At 43.5% G+C, this 19,895-nt stretch overlaps 1 protein-coding gene across 1 annotated transcript in view; it reads right to left on the reverse strand.

Annotated features, from left to right (window-relative positions):
- Nucleotides 1-19,895, reverse strand: part of ABCC3 (ATP binding cassette subfamily C member 3) — a 109,874-nt gene that overhangs the window by 62,578 nt on the left and 27,401 nt on the right. The window contains exons 2-5 of the mRNA XM_054976234.1: nucleotides 10,740-10,916; nucleotides 7,388-7,513; nucleotides 5,568-5,702; nucleotides 3,327-3,452 (exon numbers count right to left, since the gene is read on the reverse strand). Of these exons, the coding sequence (XP_054832209.1) occupies nucleotides 3,327-3,452; nucleotides 5,568-5,702; nucleotides 7,388-7,513; nucleotides 10,740-10,916 (564 nt within the window). The remainder of the gene's footprint in view (nucleotides 1-3,326; nucleotides 3,453-5,567; nucleotides 5,703-7,387; nucleotides 7,514-10,739; nucleotides 10,917-19,895) is intronic.

A 19,895-nucleotide genomic window follows, 5' to 3' on the forward strand; every position in this document is an offset into this window, starting at 1 on the left:
CTATTTGGAGAGTATAGTTAGGAATGTATATATTAAATCAAGGATGTACCCCACTTCTTATTCTCTAGAACTGCTGGACTACTCATTTCCTCTGTCACTCTTGATCTCAGCAAGTTCTGCTAATGGCAGACTAAAGGAGAGGAAGACCATTATCTATTGTCAGGGGCTGCTAGCATAATCCATTAAGTGGTCGCATAAGGAAAGGAAGGGTCTGCTCTTAGTCCCTCCTTGCCATTTTCCAGGTCATGCGGGGAGAAAAAAAGATGTGCTAAGACATATATTTTTCCATGTGTCCTTCCAGCAATCAGCAGACAAAAAGGAGCTGCTCAGTCTACATCTACCATCTCTGCTTTGTTCCCAGATTTAACAATGAGCTGCTAGGTTTCCATATGGAACGAGTTGTATTACATCCAAGAAGTACATGTAAATAGCCTGGACAGAAGTTTTCTGCTGTTCTTTCCCCCAGCCATTATCTCAGCTACCATCAGAGCTGTCAGGTCCCCCCAACCTATAAACAGGAGAAGGAGGCGTGGGGGCTGGGTGGACAACAGGTAATTTACACCTGTGTGAACGTCCATCTTCATCTTCAGCCAATAACATTATTCCCAGCACGTCCTGGAAGCAACAGATCTTGCCAAGGCCAATTCAGTAATAATCTTTACTTTTTTCCCACTGAATTTTTTACTGAATTAGCCCTGGCATGACCTGTTCCTTCTGGGTCACACTGGAAATGATAGCAGCGACCGAGGAAGCAGGCATCCGCGCACCAGCATCCTCAGCCTGCCTGCCAGCTTGGTAAGCAACAGTGGAGGCTGGTGGCTGGGGGGGGGGGAAAGCAATCTCCCACCCTCCCGGAGGAGACTGGCCTCCCTAGCTGTCATCTTTCGGTTGAGGTTCAGCTGAAGTTGAAGTTTTGGGTGAATCTGTCGCCTTTCACCCAGACAACTTTGTCAGAAACAAAACAATGAAGATAAAGAGGACAATTTATTAGAATAATTTCAAATTATATAATTGCTATTAGTCTTGAACTGCATTAAAGGTCACATCAAGCTAGCATTTAAGCCTCAATGTACACAAACCTGGTTTCTCTCTTTTCCCCACCTCCCTCTTGAGTAGAGCACGAGGTAACCCTGGTTTAAAACTGGTTACCTTGATGTACAAATACAGGTACTTGGTTTAAGTAGGGTTAGTTCTTCCCCCACAAATCAGAATTCTAAACCAGAGTTGAATCCAGATTTAGAATCCCAGATTATAGGAGGAGAACAAATTCCAGAAGTTGCACGCCTGCATTAATATGTCATGGGTTATTAGAGTTAGATTTAAACCAGGATTCCTTCATTGCGTCCTATGAGAGATGAGAGGGGAAAGGGGTGGGGGGGACAAACTGAATTCATACACATTCAGGCTTAATATGATACCTGAGTGTGTTCTTTCCCCTTATATATCATCATCAATATATCTAATTCTCAATTTTATCAAATCTGAGGATATTCATTCTGGAGACTGGAGCTGTGAATGGACAAGATGGATCTTTCTACAGTCCTGAAAAGTGCCCCAGGTTTGCAGGAAAAAAAAATCTGAAGTCTAAAAATAAAAGTAATAAAAAAATAAATTGGAAGTTAAATCCCCCCCATGATAAAAACAACACCTGTACCTTTAAGAAATGGAAGCCCTTGATGGCTGTTGCTAGGCAGCCCCAACAATTTTGCCAGCATTCTAGGCTCGGTTTCTGTTATTAAAAGGCAGGGGAGGGGGCCAGGCACTTTCTGGGGTGGTTTTGGCTTTAAAGGGAGGACTCACTGGGGCCCGGCTTGGCAGTAATCACCAAGCAACTTGCTACCATGCAAACTGCATGACTCACTTGGGCCAAGCTGCCTGCTACTGCTCAACAACAGCTACTCTTCAAAACCCAGTGTTGTCTAGTGGTTAGAGTTTCAGACGAGTATGATGGAAATTCATGTTCAAATCACCACTCTGCTGTGGAAGGTTACTGGGTGACCTCGGACCATATATAAATTCTGAGCCCAACTTACATCGCAAGGCTATTAGGCTATTGTAAGGATAAAAGGGAGGAGATGAAAATAATATAAATTGCTTTAGGACCTCACTGGAGACAAAGGCCAAATGAAGCTAGGTTTGGTTGGTGGGTGGAAAGGAGAGAAGGAGGCAGGGAAAGACAAGGATATGAGGGTTGCCAGAGGAAGGGAAAGAGAAAGTTTGGGGAGGAGATGCAGGGGAAAATGAGGAGCCCCATGCAAATCCCTGCAGGTTCCCTAGCATGCAACAGGGTCATAGTTTTCCATGGTACAACCTGCTGGGGGCAGGCAGGCGGGACGGAGCTGAAGATAACATAAACACATAAAAGTAGAATAGCTACTAGGTGGGAACGAGAGAAGGATGCAGGAAAGGGGGAGAGACTTTCAGAGAAGAGAAAGAGGGCTTTCAGGGAACTTCACTTCTGGTTTAAAGCAGAAGCTACAGCATCTTCACAGCCAACTGTCTATCAGGATGAGTATCAGCAGGGCTTTTTTTCAGCTGGAACGCAGTGGAATGGAGTTCTGGCACCTCTTGAAAATGGTCACATGGCCGGTGGCCCCGCCCCCTGATTGCCAGACAGAGGGGAGTTTAGATTGCCCTTGTTCCAGCTGACCCAAAGTGACGTCATTGCACGGTCCCGTGAACGTGAGCACACTATGCACGTGTGCGTGTGGTACCAGGGGCACCACCACCTCCCACCAGGAGTTCCCCCCTGTGCTGGCAACCCACTGAGTTCCACCACCTCTTTTCCTAGAAAAAAAGCCCTGAGTATCAGGCTGCTGCAAGTGGGAGGTGAGTGCTGTGGGGTCTGCCAAGGCTGCTGCTGCTGTACAGGTGGGATTGGGCAGGCAAGAGACTAGCAGTGCTGGATAGACTATATGCAATAAGTGCTTTAGTACCTTTGTATAGTGTCGTGGAGGAGTGGCACAAAGCAAATCCCAGTATCACAGCTACTAGTCCTTCCTCATCCTTTTCTTATCTCTGGATTGACAGCTGATGGGGGACAGTTAGTGCTCCTTGTGGGGGGGGGGACAGTGTCAGATTTGGCCGTAGGACTTTCAGTTGCTGATTTCTATAATACATACTTCACTGTAACACACACAGATGGGGAGCCCTAATCTGCGACACTACCCAGGGTGAAGTGCAGTTTGCACCATTTGTCACCTGTGTGTTTTGAGACACATTCTAGGAGAAGCAGGTGATGTGGACAGACCCCATGTATTTAAAATCCCACTCAGCCTGACCACAGATCATAAGGAACTGTGCAAGTTAGTTATTGTAATACTTACAGGATCTGAATTAACTGGAGAGAAAAATGGAGGCTTTTCTTTAAGACACGAAAGGATCAATTCAATGAGGATGAGAGCAAGGTAGATATAAAATGTGGTGAACCTGAATCTGTCTTCCAGTTCGTCCTAGGAAGAGATATTTATTAAGAGCCAGCAAACAAGAAAGGGATTCCATTAAAGGAGTGGACGGAAGTTAATAAGGTCAAATGACAGTGTGAGTAAAATTACAGACCAATATAATGTCTAGCTATACATGCATACTCCCCTCCCCTCTTTCTATCTTGTTCTTCAATCCTAATATGGATCTCCAGAGCAAGATCAACGATTACAGAGAAACACTGTCCCTGGGACAATGATGAGGGTAAAGATCATTAGAATAATCATCTATCTAATAGCAAGGGGTGGCCCTCCCAAAAGCCTAGTGGGATCACCCAGGGCTAGTTTGGAACAAAACCTAGGTTAACCCCTAGATTTGAACAACTACCAAAAAAAAAAAGTTGGTCGCTGGCAGGGTGGGGGGACCAGGCAATCGGAGGGGTAGGAATGGGAGAAGGGGAAACACGAGCAGAACAAGAAGGGAGGAAGTGGGGACGGACAAGGTCCCCTCAAGGGCTCATGGCTCTCCTGCATCTAGAATAATATTTTTCAAAATGTTCAATATTTAGATGAATGTTCAAGAAGAAATTAATAAACATTATGAAAACCACCCTGTAAAGAAGTTTGCCAAGAGAACACTGTGGTGTGACATCCCCCCCCCCCAAATGGCTCAGTACCTTTTCCGTGTAGGGATGCCAGCCCTCAGTGGGAGCGGGGTACCCCCTGCCCCCCTGACCAGGAGGGGGGCAAGGCAGGGGGAGGTAGGCTAAGAGGCACTGGAGCACATGGTGAAATGGCGAGCACACTTTGGAGGCCCCAGTGACGCATTTCCAGGTGAAAACCAAAAGCTACAGCGTTCCAGCAGGGCCAAATAAGCCCCAAACATAGCAAAACTGTTCATGCATGAGGAAGACGAATCAAGGCCCAAGCTTGCCTAAAGACCGCCCCCATCCCCCACTTTGATAGTAAGCAGGGCTGGCAATCCTAGTATGATGTGATTGTATGCCTTATTGATGGAATCCGTAAAATATTTTTCCTCCGAGAGAAAGCACGGAAAAGATGACATTCAAATTTTTCCTGCTCATGTACAATGGATCCCAATTCTACAAGAATATGGGATAAATAAGCACCAACATAAACAGGGCTCCATCCATGGTGCAAACTAGTGGAAATTAACCTCTAATACAAAGGTAAACTCTTATTAAGACTTACCTTTTAGCTAAAAACATGATGTTGATTCATACCCATGCCACTACCATGGAATTACAAAAAATACCACGTTCCCCACTTTAAAGGACAGTTAATTATTTTTAAAGTTTCCAGGCCCCACACAAACTTTTTCTTTCTTCTCACTGTATGGTTGCCAGGTCCCCTCACCCTCCCGGCGGGAGGGGCGAGTCCCAGCACTCTCGTTCAGTGTGAAGTTTGCGCGCACACGGACTCCAGGGCTGCACTTTTGGGAAGTGCTGCCCCTGGGAACGCTCCTGCGTGCTGCAGTGGGACCAAATCGGGACAATTTGGGGCTAAAATTGGCTTGCTGTGAAGGTCAGGAGCTCTCCAGGGTCTTCCTGACAGTGCTCTTGCACGCTGCAGCATACCGAATCAGGCCCATTTGGGGCTGAAACTGGCCTGCTGTGGAGCACGGGAGAGCTACCGGGGATGCCTGGAGCACTCTTGTGCTTCACAGCAGGCTGATTTCAGCCACAAATGGGCCTGATTCGGCCTGCTGCAGAGCACGGGAACACTTCCGTTAGGACCTTGGAGAGCTCCTGCACTTCACAGTGGGCCAATTTAGGTTGCAAACGGGCTGAAATTGGCCCGCTGCAGAGCATGGGAGCACACCCTGGCAGGTACTTTTCCCCACTCCCCCCCCCACTGGCCAGGTAAGCGTGGAGTGGGGGGGCAGAGGGTGGGAGCAGGAGATTCCCCTCCCCGAGCAAGGGACTCGAGTTGTAACCCTATCTCATGGAGAACTTCTCATCAGCTGGCCCAGAAGTTTTTTTAGTATCAGTCTACACTTCACCCATATTTGATGTTGTGGGGGAGTTAGACAGCCGCAGTTTAGCCCAGCCTCCTCCGACTCAACCCCCTCCCCTGGAAGTATCTTTCCCTCATACGGCTGCAAATGATATACAACTAATTTACCTGAGGTGAATTAATGATTTTGGACCGCAAAGGGCCCAAGGCACACAAGACACACAAAAACCAGAAGACGACAAGAACCCCAGAGGACTGGACTCCGTGAAGCCTCTCGTATTGGATGAGCAACATGGCTAACAGCTGCAGAGACAGTAAATGCAGAACACATGGAAAATAGCTGAGAATGTATGCCCTCTGCCCCCCGAGCTCCTTTTAAAAGCCTGAACCATTTCATTTCTATTCATTGTTCATTTGTTTTGCTTCCAGTCATTTTTTCCTTCTGTCTTCAGTGCTAGGCAACGGTGCATTTATACAAATTTATACATGCAAACGACCAACAGCTCTCCCCTGCACCCCCGCCCCCCAGAACTGTGGTCTGACTCAAATTTCCCATATTTTTGTTTTCAAATTAGTCCTTATTATACAAGCACTCTAGATTTTTAGCAGTTGACTGAAAATATTACAGACTTTGTTACCATAAGCCCCACAAAACTCTAACGGAACACACTACACACATACACATTTCTCCAAAACCAACTTTTAAAACATGTTCGGGGATAGACATGGTTAACTGGAGTGGAAATTATACTTTAAACATCTGACTGCTTCTCATTCCTACCCAAAAGCTGAAATCTTAATCTGTTTATAAATATTTATGTTTTAAAATATATAGCCAGGGCCCATTAATTCCTGCAGCATTTGGCTGCTGTTTCAAAGCTGCAGATGCTGCAAAATCCAAGTGAACACAAAGCTGCAGATCTGCAGAATATCAGCCAGGAGGATTCAACTGCAGCTGCAGACATATCAAGGAATGAGGCCAGCTATCAGAGGACATCCGGATAAGCAGCAGCAAAAGCCATTTGCCACTCATATCCCTTAATACTGGAATCCCCAACGTGGCACATGTGAGCACCGTGGTGTCTACCAACACCTTTCCTGGAGCCCTCAAGTGTTTTTAGAAAGTGGGTGGCACCAGGTGCTGATTGTGCAGATTTTTCAAAAGTTGGTTCAGCAACAGCTGCAACCACACTGTTGGTTTTCTTCTCTCGATTGTCTTTCTCAGTGTATTTTTAAAAATTATTCATCTTGTACCCTGCACTGGTGCTTCCTCTGTGTATGGCTGTGCCTCTTGTGGCAGCCATTTTTGGGGCTGCCACATGAGCCCACCACCACGCCCATCATCTTGTGTGAGAATTCCAAGAATTCAAAAAGGATGGAGATCTCCGCCCTACTGTCTTGCAAAGCCATGCTATCTTCTCTATGGCCGTTTCCACACACGTTAAAGAGACGGCCCACTTACCGAACGCTGGTGTTTTTCCCCCCACAAATTCCAGACAACTTCGATTTCAAAGCGGAAGCAGGCAGTTCGGCTTCTGTTTGTTCAGCGTCTTTTAGCAGGCACAGGAAAGAGTGGGAAATCCCGTTCTCAGAAAAGACGCTGAACAAACGGAAGCCGAACTGCCTGCTTCTGCTTTGAAATCGGGAGTCGTCTGGAATTTGTGGGGAAAAACACCCGTGTTCAGTAAGTGGCCCGTCTCTTTAACAGCGTGTGGAAATGGCTTTAATCATATCTGAGTAGTTAAACCAGTTCTTTCACTCCATCACCTAATCCTTCTTAATGGGATACTGAAGCCCATAAATTATTTATCCACAAACCAATTGATTTCCTCTGCTCTCTCTCCTAAGCTTAATCAATTTCTGATGACTAGCTGAACATCCATCTCTGGATTTACAGGTGGCTGTTACGCTTGAAATCAGCTTCATGCCATCATGTTTATCAACAATATTGTCCCATTTAATTAATATCAACAAAAATTCATACCAACCATTGTGATGCCGACAATTAAGGGTGTTACAAAATACACAGGTGGTGGGGTGTTGTTTTGGATGATTCGATGGAAGGAATAGAAGAGATTGGCCCAGCAGACACACCAAAGGGCCAAAGCAAAGAACTTTAATTTAAAAAGAGAGAGAATCAGTTAATCTCTGCATAACCAATGTGTTCCACAGTTATATTTCAGTATGCAATTAAAATAACCTTGCAAATAATCCATAAATGTTACCAGCCGGCCCTCCTCCCATATACCTATGCCAATATGTTATGGCATATTAACTGCCAGGGGGAATCCTGTCTCTTCCAGTTTTCAAAATTTTTGTTTGCTTAGTCACCAAGAGGTAATTCTTATTCACTACGGGACTACCAGGCAAGTAACCATTTACAAACATGTCTTAAAGTACCAGAGATTGCAGAGATTATTACATGTCAATTTCCAGAAATTGGAGCAATGAGCAGAAGCCTATGACTATAGTGGGAAATTATAATTCAGGCAGAAGTGCAAATGCTCTGAGAAGCAAATGCGCAGTAAAGTGCGCTAAAACTGGGAGGGCCATTCATGCTGCAGAGAAGGCTGAATTCGAGGCAGGCAAGGCACTTCTTGTATTTGGTCTATGCTCACAGAAGCTGTATCTGGCTAGTTACTGTTAGTGCGACCTAATCAGCATTAAGCACTTTTCAATTTCGTGATCCAATTCATTTCAACCAGAGCACAAGGAGGAGCCCACAGCCAAGGGAACAGCACACAGCTCAAGGGTAGAGCACATATTTTATATGTACAAAATACCACCTTCAGATAAAAGGATCTCCAATAATACTACTGGGAAAGTTCTCTGCTTGAGACATTGGTAAGATGCAGAATAGACAGGGCTAGAAAGACCAGTGGTATGACTCACAGGAGATAGGTTTATCTTCCAACAACGGTGGATCACTTTTGTGCCACCCCAACTCATCTTGGCATGCCCATTCTATGACTGGTTCATGCACTGCAGCCAACATTGCACATGGGCCTACACATATAATGCCAACCCCCCATAAGCCTCATTAACATTATATAGGGCTGACCTCCAAGTGGTGGCTGGAGAGATCTCCCAGAATTACAACTAAATTCCAGGCAACAGAGATCATTTCCCCTAGAGAACAAGGCTACTTTGGAGGGAGGATTCTATGGCATTATACTCTGCTGCCTTTCTCATTGGGATTCCAGGTAGGTCAGAGTTATAAAAAGCCATGCAACAAGGATCACTATAATAAAAACAAAGGACAATGCAATAAAAGTTGGTTATGTAATTAAAGAGTGATGAAATAAACTGCATAATCACAGCTGTACTCAGAATCCTACTCAAGACTATTCAATGGATCTTAATCCCAGGAAAGTGCTTTTAGGATTGCACTAAACTGTAAATAACCTAAAGAAATCATAGGGTTGGCATGCTGATCTACTGATCAGTCAAAAACTGTCAATTAACCTCCTACTATTAGACAGCAGTCCGCTGTGGTCAAGTCAAGTCAAGTCAAGTCAAGTCAAGTTTATTATTACAGTCTGCGACCAGTACATATAAAACCATTTGCAAATCAGTTTAAAAACAGTTGAGACTGGATACAGGGGAAGAACGATGAATAAATATAAGAGTAAAAAAATAAGATCATCATAAATTAGTTGTTTAAAAGGTTAAAATACATTCAGTCTGCCTTATGCGATTTACGTTGCTTGTAGACCTGGCCACAGAATCTTGCTACTTGGCGTGTTGTCTGGTGATTCTGGTCAGACAAAAGATAATCAAGTTTGATTTTATTTGAACTTCCAGGGAATCTTTCTACTAATGACTGACGGTTTCCGCTCTAATTTTACTATGCCTTGGGCAGTTAAAGAAGATATGCTCCATTGAGTCAATTTCTCTTAGGGGACAGGAGCAAAGCCTAAGGGAGTAAGGGACAGCTTTAAACTTTCCTTCCAGAACGGCAGAGGATAGAGTTGAACTTCTAGCTAAAGTAAATGCCCTTCTGGAGTTACTGGATTCAAGAAAGTAAAAATAGGCTGCAGGAGCGGCAATATATTTAATAGTATCTGAAGAAATAAAACCTGGTGCTCTAAGTAAATCTGTTTGTCTTTCAATGTCTGTCACTCTCTGCTTAATGAGTGATTTTGCCCGGTCTAACCCCATGACTAGCAAACTTTGGGGGAAAGACCCAATTTTCCCAGGGCTTCCAGAGTCGCCTTTTGCCAATTAGATTGAAATTTGTCTTGGTCAAATATTCCCTGAAGACAAGAATGTGATTGTAATTTGTTAGCGAAGGTGAAAGTGAGAGCTATTTGCCTCCATCTTAAACCTAAAGCAGTCAAGGGAAAACCAAGCAGCATTGAAAAGCTTCTACTGGCCCCCTTCTATATAGGTGGGTATCTCCAAACAGGGAGAGCGGTCCAGTTGCCTACATGGCAAAACTGATTTTTTTTTTTTTAAAAAGTTGCTGTTATGTGGCTTTGTTTCTGCTTTATTTATTTAATTTTGAAACAGTGGTATTTTTCAGCCTAAAAGCCAAAGGAAAAATAGACAACTCAGAACATTTACCAAAACTTTACCTAACATTATTAAACGTTACAATAATGCTTTTCAGTTTTTAAAAAGTTATTTCACAATAGCAGTTAACGAATTTGTTTTGAAATGAGCATCTGTATCAAACATTGATAATTAAAGGGTTTTTTTTGTTGTTGCTCTAGCTATGTTTATGTTTTAAACAATACTAGTTAAAATTTAACCAGCATCTGACCTTCCTAAATCCACTGAGGTCAACGGGCTTAGAAGGGTGTAACACTGCTTATGGTGGCACTGCAAATCTTTTTCAACCCGTCAAACTGCTAACTCTAGCTAATCATACATGAGTTTTGCCAAAACAAAAGTACTACCTGATTCAAGAGGATTTTTTAAAAAAGTAACTACAATGCCACTGACACAAAGCTCTCTTTTGCAGTGGACAAGCTGAGATTAAACTCCATTTAAAAAGGTGCGTGTATGACCTATTGATTCCAACCTGAAAAGGACATTAACAGTGGAATCCTAATGACAGTTTCTTGGGAGTAAGCCCCATCAAATAGACTTGAGTAGAATTCTGAGTAGACCAGCTTAGGATTGTTCTCTTAGGAGCCAAAACTGATGTACGCAACAGGGAACGGGCAGAGGGGTGAAAGAGGGAGGGCTCCCCAACCTTTTAAATACAAGGCCTGTGAACAGGATCTCTAGCCATTTCTTCTCCTTCGGCACAGAACCTTCCACTTATCTGTAGCTTCATAATTCCAAAAAGTTCACAGCTGCTTTTATGTCATCTTGGTGAGCGTTGTATCTTACCGTTTTAACCCTGCTCAGCACGGAGAGAATAATATAGCCTCGTTTGTTGCGTTTTAGATACATGAGGTAGAGAGGTAAGATGGCCCAAAGGTAGAAACATGGGATCCATGCCAGGACAGTATTCTGGAAACATGGTGTTAAGTCTGGGCTATCAGTGTACAGCGTAAGGTTAGAATCCTGCAGAGGAAAATGTGCAAAAGATTAGTAGGTACACTGGGGATACTGGCCAGTTAAAGGGCTACTCTAAAGCTCCACCATAAATTAACAAAGAATCCAGCAGCGTCACATGATTTTTTAAAGGAAAAGAGCAGAGCACTTACAGCTCTTTGATCTTTCCCATAATGCAAGAATTCACAGCAGCAAACCACATTGTCTAACTTAATACAATGCACCCATTCATCTCAGCCAAATAAACCTGATAACCTCCTGCCTTTTCATACCTCAGAAGGAAACTAGCTAGGGGAAAAAAAAGAGCATTTGCCAGCCACTGGTATGGCTCTGCTGCTTAATAACTACTAATATGATGTAGAGCTGGTGGCAGAGTAGCCCCCAAAATCTCTACGAACATTACAAGTTGTTCTTAAGCAGAGGGAGAACTAAGAAAATGGTCAGTTAATGCTTATAATACTCAATCTGATTCCACATCGTGAGAGGCCTACCTCTTTAATCTTGCCATAGATTTTTAAATTTTATTTATTTACAGAATTTGTATCCTGCCTTTCTGCCCCATCAAGCCCACCAAGTTAAAATAAGCATTATAAAACCACACATTAGAAAAGCAATTAAAACCAAAACAAAAAATACGTATTTAAAAGCACAAAAATAGTTAAAACATACAGCAGGAAACAGAAATCATTGAGGGAACATCAGACAAAAAAAGGGAAGTCTTCTTTTGGTGTCAGAAAACAGTGACAGAATGGAACAGACAAATATCTCTAGGGAGAGACTTGCATAGTTTTTGTGCCACAACCAAGAAGGACCTTTCAAGGGCTGCTATGAAGGTTGCCAGGTCCCTTCGGACTAAACTGGGGGGGGGGGCGGGGTCAACGGGGTACTTACCCTCCCACACCTCCCTGCTGCGCTGGAAAATGACGTCATTTTTTGGCACAACAGGGATGCTGTGGATTGCATTGAAGCCCAATTCATTAAAAATCACCCATGGGGAGGCATTTTTTAATGAACTGTGCTTCAGAGCGACCCGCAGTTCCTCCATCATGCCAGGAAATGTCCTCATTTTCCAGTGTGACGGGGGAGCCATGGAGCACATGCATGCTTCTCCCCTCTTTCCATGTGCTTTTCCCTTGCCAGCCAGGTGAGCAGGGCTTGGGGGCAGCAGGTTGGGGGAGGGGATCCCCTGCCCCACGCAGGAGGCTGGCAAGCCTTGCTGCCACCTATCTAACCTCAGAAGGTGGAAGAACCCAAACAAAGCAGGTTCCCAGAAGATAACTGTAGCAGTCGGGTAGGTTTGTAAGGGAGTAGCTTGTCCTTCAGGTATGCTGGTCCCAAGCGGTATAAGACCAACACCAGTACCTTGAATTGGGTCTAGAAACAAATTGGAAGCCAGTGTAGACGGGCCAAGGCTGGACTGACATGATGCCTATGATACATTCCAGTCAACATCCTGGTTGCGGAATTCTGTACCAATTGATGTTTCCGAACACTTTTCAAGGGCAGGCCCACAGTGCAGTAATCTAATCTACATTTAACCAGGGCATTCAGCACACAGACGAGATCTTTTCTGTCCAGGGAAGACCACAGTTGGCTAACCAGTCAAAGTTGGTAAGAGACACTCCTAGCCACAGCTGCCCCCTGCTTATCCAGCAGTGAGTCCAGGGCCAGGAGCATCCGCCAGACTATGAGAGAGCGCCACCCCATCAAGTACAGCGAACACTTCAAATCCCTGGTCAGACCTTCCACCAACCAGTAGTACTTTCATCTTGTCTGGATTAAGTTTCAGTTTATTAGCCCGCATATACTCAAAAACTGTCTCCAGGTACTGGTTCAGGATTTACAGAAGACTCTGTGTGTGTGCATATGTGTGCACGGGCACATGCATGTGTGTGTTTAATCCTAGGGGCAGATCCATGCTAGTTAAAGTCTAATCCCAGTAATAGCTCTACCTAGCTGATCCTTTATGCTTTCTGTGTATCTTGGAAAAGGCTGTCCACCCATCCCTTAGTTGGAACTGAGGATATACGCCAATAATTCCCAAACTGTATGCCAGGAGAAATAAAATAAACGAACACACTTCTATAAACCTGCACATGTGGCCTTGTCTTCACTGAAGGCTAGCAATTCTGCTATGCCTTTGCTATGATTCAGCAATTCAATCATTCCTAGCAGCAGATTCAGCAGTATTAACCGCAGAGGAGCCTGCCTACTGAATCACTGCACGAGTTACTGCTCTGGGGTATTTATTGCGTATGCCCACATTAGTCATTCATGCAGCAAAACAGAGGATCAGTTGCCCCGAGACAGGAAATTCTTACCCTCTGAACAAACACTCGGAGTAAACCCTTTCAGTTGCAGGTGAAATGTTCCTGCAATTCTAAAAGCGTACCTCTGCTATAAGAAGTTTGGAAAACACTGATGTGTGTACCCACCAATTTTAGGTGCCCTTCACATATGCACCCATAACAGACAGAAGTCACTTCAGCATTGTGCAGTCCTGCAATGCTGAGGAGCTCGCTACTGCTACCGCTACCGCTACCGCTACCTCTTATTATTATTATTATTATTATTACATTTTTAGCTCACCATCCCCACGAACGAGCTTAGGGTGGGTTATTTCAGACATAAATACAATATAAAAATCACAATAAAATCACATAGTCATAATACACATAAAACGTACAGCTTACAATCCCCAAGATGGCGATCCTCATCCTTAACATCCACCCCTGTTAATAGCGCACAAGGGGGAAGGAAGGCACTCGCTTATCCTGCTTCATCCGTCAGTCTTGCTTTGTTGCCCGCAGGCAGGAGACTATAGAAGCTTCAACAGGTCTCTTTATGGATTCCAAAGGGGAGAGAGGATTTACAAATAGAGAACACCAAATCACATATATTGAGAGATGGTAACCAAGAACAGGGTCTAAGTGAGGCCTCGGCCAACACAAGACCTGGGGAGCGGGGGCATAAACCAGTTCTTGAGGGCTCGCGTAAAAAGTAAACACATCCATCCATCCATTACAGAGGGGCTCTGCCCGGACTATACTTTACAGTGGAGAAATGCCAGTGAAAGGATTAACCGCACATATGCCCCACCCCTCCTCTGCTGCTAATTGTTCCCTCTCACAGCAGTTTTGCAGGTTTTCAGTCTTTTTTAAAAAGGGGGCTATTGTGGTTTTATTATGTGAAAGGTGTGTGTAAGCTGTAGTCTGGCCCCAAACGAAAGAGTTAACAGAGAAGTTAAATCTGTGAGCAAGAAAGAACTTAACACTCTTGCGGCTGAAAAAAAGAAATTATATCTTACTTCCACGCCCTCCTGTGAGGGAAAGGTGAAAGAAACAAAAGCAGAGCAGGCAACTGGGTAAGGCTCTTCCTTATCAAAGTACGGAATGCTAAACTGAACAAGTGGCACAGGGTTCATCTGCCCTCTCCCATATTTCTCTGTCATCTTGGGAATTCCCATTTCCCAAACTTTGTGACAAATTTCACTGTTTGCCTTCTTCCTGAAAGTGTAGGAGGAGAGGCAAATTTCTTATTCTATTCTAACCAGGGTACTTAACATTCCCTGCATAATTAACAAGGCTTACATAATCTCCTTCACTGAAGTAATATTTCCCAGTATTGCACATGGTAGTATCTGCTCTTCATTCTCAAAATGTCCCGTCAGTAAGTAAGCACAATGGGCACGAACCGAAATATGAACCGGGCTGGTTCGTGGTTTGCGAACCGGCGGTTTGTCAGAGCTCATTTCTGATGAACCGCCATGAACTTTAGGCTGGTTCGTTTGGTTCGTTTTTTTGTTCGTCACTGCAGACTGCCTGGCGCCGATCAGTTTCCTAGGCAACAGGGGTTGAACTTCCTGCAGATCTTCTGCTGAACTGGAAGTGACCTTCTGCTGACCTGGATGTGATGTTTTCATGAACCAAACAAACCGGTTCGTGAACCGGGGCAGGTTCATGGAAGTTCGTGGTTCATGAAATGCTATGAACCACGAACCGTATGGTTTGGTTTTTTTCCGGTTCGTGCCCATCTCTACTCAGCTTGTCAGATTAGCTTGTCAGATTACCCAGACGCCACACATTCCTTGATTACAGTTATGGTAACATTGAGAGAGTCTCTCTACACAAGACATCTTACACAGGGACGCTCAAGTGAAAGATCTTAAACTAGTTCTTCCATTGGGGATACACATGCACAGCTAGGGAAACAGAATACACTTGAATATAAGACCATACTGAAAGTAAGTCACTTGAGCATCCCCATGTAAGATGTCTTGTTCAGAGAAAGACTAATTGTCATGCCTGTCTTGCTATATACCCTCATTCTCAAGTGATCCCAATGCTTTGTCTCTGCGTTCTCTATGTATCCAGGCTTGTCTTATTGTTTCCCTGGTGTGTGGTATATCCATGTCTGCAGAGCCATGAAACTACATGACGGCATTAATAGTTGGGTTTGGTTTATAGTGATTGATTTGTGACTTGGACCACAATACATGCATTTCACAATGGAAACCACATGGAGGCACCATGTGTTACTACTGGTATATATTCTCCGGTCTTGCCATCCCACCAGGTGCAGGGGAACCCCTGCTTCCACCTGCTTCCCCCCTGGACCCACTCATCTGGCCACCAGGGGGGCGGGGGGGGGAGAAGCATTGGTGTGTGCCCCCCCCGTCCCACTGAACTGTCTTCAGCACGCCCGGTAGCTTTTCCTTCATGCTTGAAAACAACATAATTTCCCAGCACAAGGAATGAAACACCAGGTGCACTGAACCCAGTTCAGTGGGACAGTAAAGAGTGGGAGTGCACACACTTGCAAAACACATATATACAGGAGGTAAGTACGCCACTGTCCCCAGCCTTCTGCCCCCCCCTGTCATCACCCCCACTTTGGCCCCTTGGGCCTCTGGCAACCCTATTTTTGTCTATTATGTGGGACAGGCAGGTTAATTTTTTATTTTATTATTTATTCACATTATTCATAGTTCACCTTTCTCACTTAAACTCAATGAGGATTACATAGTGTAAGTTAATATAATCAATGGCTAGGAGAGTCAATAAACAGTATAAGAGGATATGGGTTTCAGAAATCTGAAAGCAAGCAAAAATCCAATACAGAGCTGAAACAGCGCTGAAATAAAATGTAAGCAATTTGACATGACATATTAAACAATATGGAAACTACCCAGCAGGAGCAAACATATATAGCAATAGACAGTACGCAGTAGTATAATCTACAGTCCCCATTCCTTTACTCAAAGCACTTCTCTGAACCATTTCCTTACAGCACAGCTCTATTACTTGTGTATAAAAGCCCTCCTGAATAATTCAATTTTGCATAGTTTGTGAAAAATTAGGAGAGCAGGAGCTTTCCTGATCTCTTCAGGAAGGCCATTCCACAAGGTGGGGGCTACCACAGAGAAAATGCACGTACAGGCAGCTGTTGATTTTGCCCATTTGCATGGCAGTGAAACTGCCATGGCAGAGCATAGGCAGTCCTGTAGATATGAGGGACCAAGGCAATGAAGGGCTTTGTATGTGATAGCTAACACCTTGATTTGAGCCCAGTAACTGACGGGTAGCCAATGGTGTGACTGCAGAATAGGGGAAATACATATCTCTGCCTAGCTCCTGATAATAATTAAGCTGTGGCATTTGCACCAACTGGAGCCTCCAAGTTGACTTTGCAGGGAGACCTATGTAGAGTGTATTCAGAATCAGAATGACAGTGGTAACCTCGATATTACTATGGCATGAATCCAGACGGGCAGATCCGCTGTGCCATGGCAGGGTGCCATTTTCTGGGCATGACTGAGTTGGAAAAAGGCATTTCTTGCAGTTGCGTTAGCTTGCCTTTCTAGCAGCAATGCTGGATCCAGTATAACCCCTAAGCTTTTAACTGAGTCTGCAAGAGTCTTTTAAATTATAAATGCAAACTAGGATCTATGTAATCATTTGGGTGCAAGTACTTTCATCCAGTCATCTGAATAATCACATATAAATGTTTAGATTTAAAAAAGGGATCAGCAATTTATGCTGTTCTCAGGATTCAACAGGGCCAAATCTGATACTCTGCACCTTGTGACCAAATGCTAAAACTCCATTATAAAAGCTACAGATTTAGAAAAAGATAACGAGCATCCCCCAAACTGAAAGGAAGCCTGGGATAGCATCACAGTTTGCACACTGGACCTCCACTGCAGAGGCACATTGGGGCAGACATGAGAAGAACCATACATGTGGCTGAAAATGAACATCTGCCATGTGCAATTTAAGGCACATATATCAGAACAAAAACTGACATTTGGTTAGCACCCCAGGAGACCTTGATTTAAATCTTACTAATGAAGATCCCGGGTGGCTGTGTGTCAGTCTCTCTCTCAAAGCCTAGCATGACTCACAGAGCTGACATGAGGATAATATGAGAGGGAGCAGAACTATGTACGTTATCCTGAGCTGCTTAGAAGAAAGGCAAAATAAGAATGAATAAATAAATATGATACGTGAGAGTGAAGAAAAGGTACCAAAATACTGATGATACTCAACTTAGCTTTCTGGGAAGTTCAGATTTTCTTCTGGAAAAGAACAAGATTCTTGCACTTGTCAATTTGAATATATATTTGAAGGTGGGGCTGCATTGGATTTCCAGTGGTCCTGGCACAAACTTTCAACATCTTACCTAGTTCATTGCTCCTCCCTAGGATTAGCAAAACCAGAATCCATTATGTAAACTATTTTTTTTTAAAATGCAGAACAGGAATAAGAAAGAAAAAAAGATCATGTTGGAAAAGCCAGATGCTTCAATCTGACAAAATATGCTAACAGTACATTTTTTTTACAGGTTGGTGGACCTGGCTTTGCTTGACATAGAGTTTAGGCTGGCTGAGCACAGCATTTTAGCAGCCTTGATTATCCCAACACTCTACTACTAATGAGGAAGTACATGCCTGCCATGCAGAACATTGTGAGTTTGATCCCAGGCATTCCCAGTTAAAAAGATATTTCCCAGTTTGAGAACCTGGGGAGCTGCTGTGTTGGAGAAGACAATCAAAACTAGACGCATCAGTGGTCCATTCTGATAGGTTTCTTCATATGGTAGCATCAGTAGTCTGGTTTGATTGGTACTTTCATAAAGTAGCTTCGTGTCTGCCTTCCTGAATCTTCAACTTTATAAAGCAGTTTTAAAAACTTTTCAGCAATCCACGGCAGAAAGATTACTAAAGCCTCTATCTTTCCATTGTTCATAAGAGTAAAATGAAGTGACAGAAGCAGATTAAGAACAAAAAGGAGCCACATGTCATGACAACAGTCTACCATATTCAACATTTATAACACATGTGCCACTACAAAGGCAAGAAGAAGCAATATTTCAAAAACATTTCCATTGTTATTTGTTTAAAAAGAAAATGCTTTTTTGTTCATTTATTTAAACATTTCTATCCTGTGTTGTATGTAGAGTCTCTCCACACAGGACATCTGACACGTGTTTTTCTCGTGTCAGGAGATGCAATGTTAGCTGGGAAGTGTAGTTTTGAAAGCCAGCAGAGATCGCTCCGGAAGGGACAGATTCTCTCACAGCCCTCTGCTGCCTCTGGCCCTTCTAAAGCCTTTGCCCTACTGAGGCTCAGTTAATTCAAAGTTTTAAGCAGTGAGGGCATCAGAGTAAAAGCTCTGGAAGAGGAGACAAGCCAGCACCCCAGAGGTGGCAGAGGGCTGTGAGAGAATCCGTCCGCTCCGGAATGATCTCCGCCAGCTTTGTCTTTCAAAACTACACTTCCCAGCTTAAACTGCATCTCATGACACTTGACGAACACACGTCTAAGCCTCTTGTGCAGAGAGACTCTAAAACATTACTGTAGTTGGCTTACAAAATAAGGTGTGAAAAGACAGAATAAAATGCAGTACAAAAGACAAAAAAGCAAGACTAACAGCAACAGCATAACAACTGTAAATTATAGAATAGCAAGACAACAGCAATAAGCAGAATACCAATACAATAAGATAAGCAATATTACCCTTCCTTCTCCCAAAATGAGCAAAGAGGTAAGATCACAAGGAAGCTTCCAACAACAGTGCAATCCTGAGAAAAGATATACCCTGCTAAGGCCATTCAAGTCAATAAACTTAAAAGAGTATAAATCTAAAGATTGGTTTATTAAGTAAATTTCTAAAGGTGGTAATTTGTTGAAATATGTACCTTTTAAATATTTATTTTTAAATGGCATGTGTCTCGCTGATGTGCAATCATGTAATTTTGAATTGATTTCAAGAATGTGATGGCCTGACCTATTGATGGGCTGGCATGTGTTTCTCTGGTATAAAAAATGGGAAACCCATAAATATTTCAAAAATCACTGGATAAGGAGAACACTAGTACTGGTCTGGGAAAGAACGAGATCTACTTTTTATGAGAAAATCCCTTTGTGGGTTTCCCCAGTTGAAGCCTTTACATACACATCCTTCGTTGAAAAAAGAGGGAAAAACTCCCACCTATAAGATCCTACTGAAACCAGCTGGGCTATTAAAAAATCCAAAAGAAATGGCAGAGCTAGATATTGAGCTGGGATGGTGGGGCCAGGCACAATTGGAATCTAGATACAAAAAAGATAAAATAGTGGGCTTTTACGAAAAGGATGAAAACATTGATGTGATACTATGTGGTACCAATGTTAAAATGATAAAGAAAATATATGCTATACTGATAGAGGCAAAATTACAGGGGGAGGAGGTCAAAGATACTATGATAAAATGGGCCGAGAACGTGGGACACACAATAGATTTAGAGCAATGGTCACAAATGTGGAAAAGTAATTTGAAGATGACAAAATCGGCCTCCGTGAAGGAAAATGTATATAAAATATTTTATAGGTGGCACCTAACCCCAGTTAGGCTAGCTAAATCTCGCTTAAATATGTCAAATAATTGCTGAAAGTGTGTGAACATACTGGGATCTTATTACCTTATGTGGTGGACATGCAAAAAAGCA

The sequence above is a fragment of the Eublepharis macularius genome, chromosome 4 (assembly GCF_028583425.1).
Source record: "Eublepharis macularius isolate TG4126 chromosome 4, MPM_Emac_v1.0, whole genome shotgun sequence".
Lineage (NCBI taxonomy): Eukaryota > Metazoa > Chordata > Lepidosauria > Squamata > Eublepharidae > Eublepharis > Eublepharis macularius.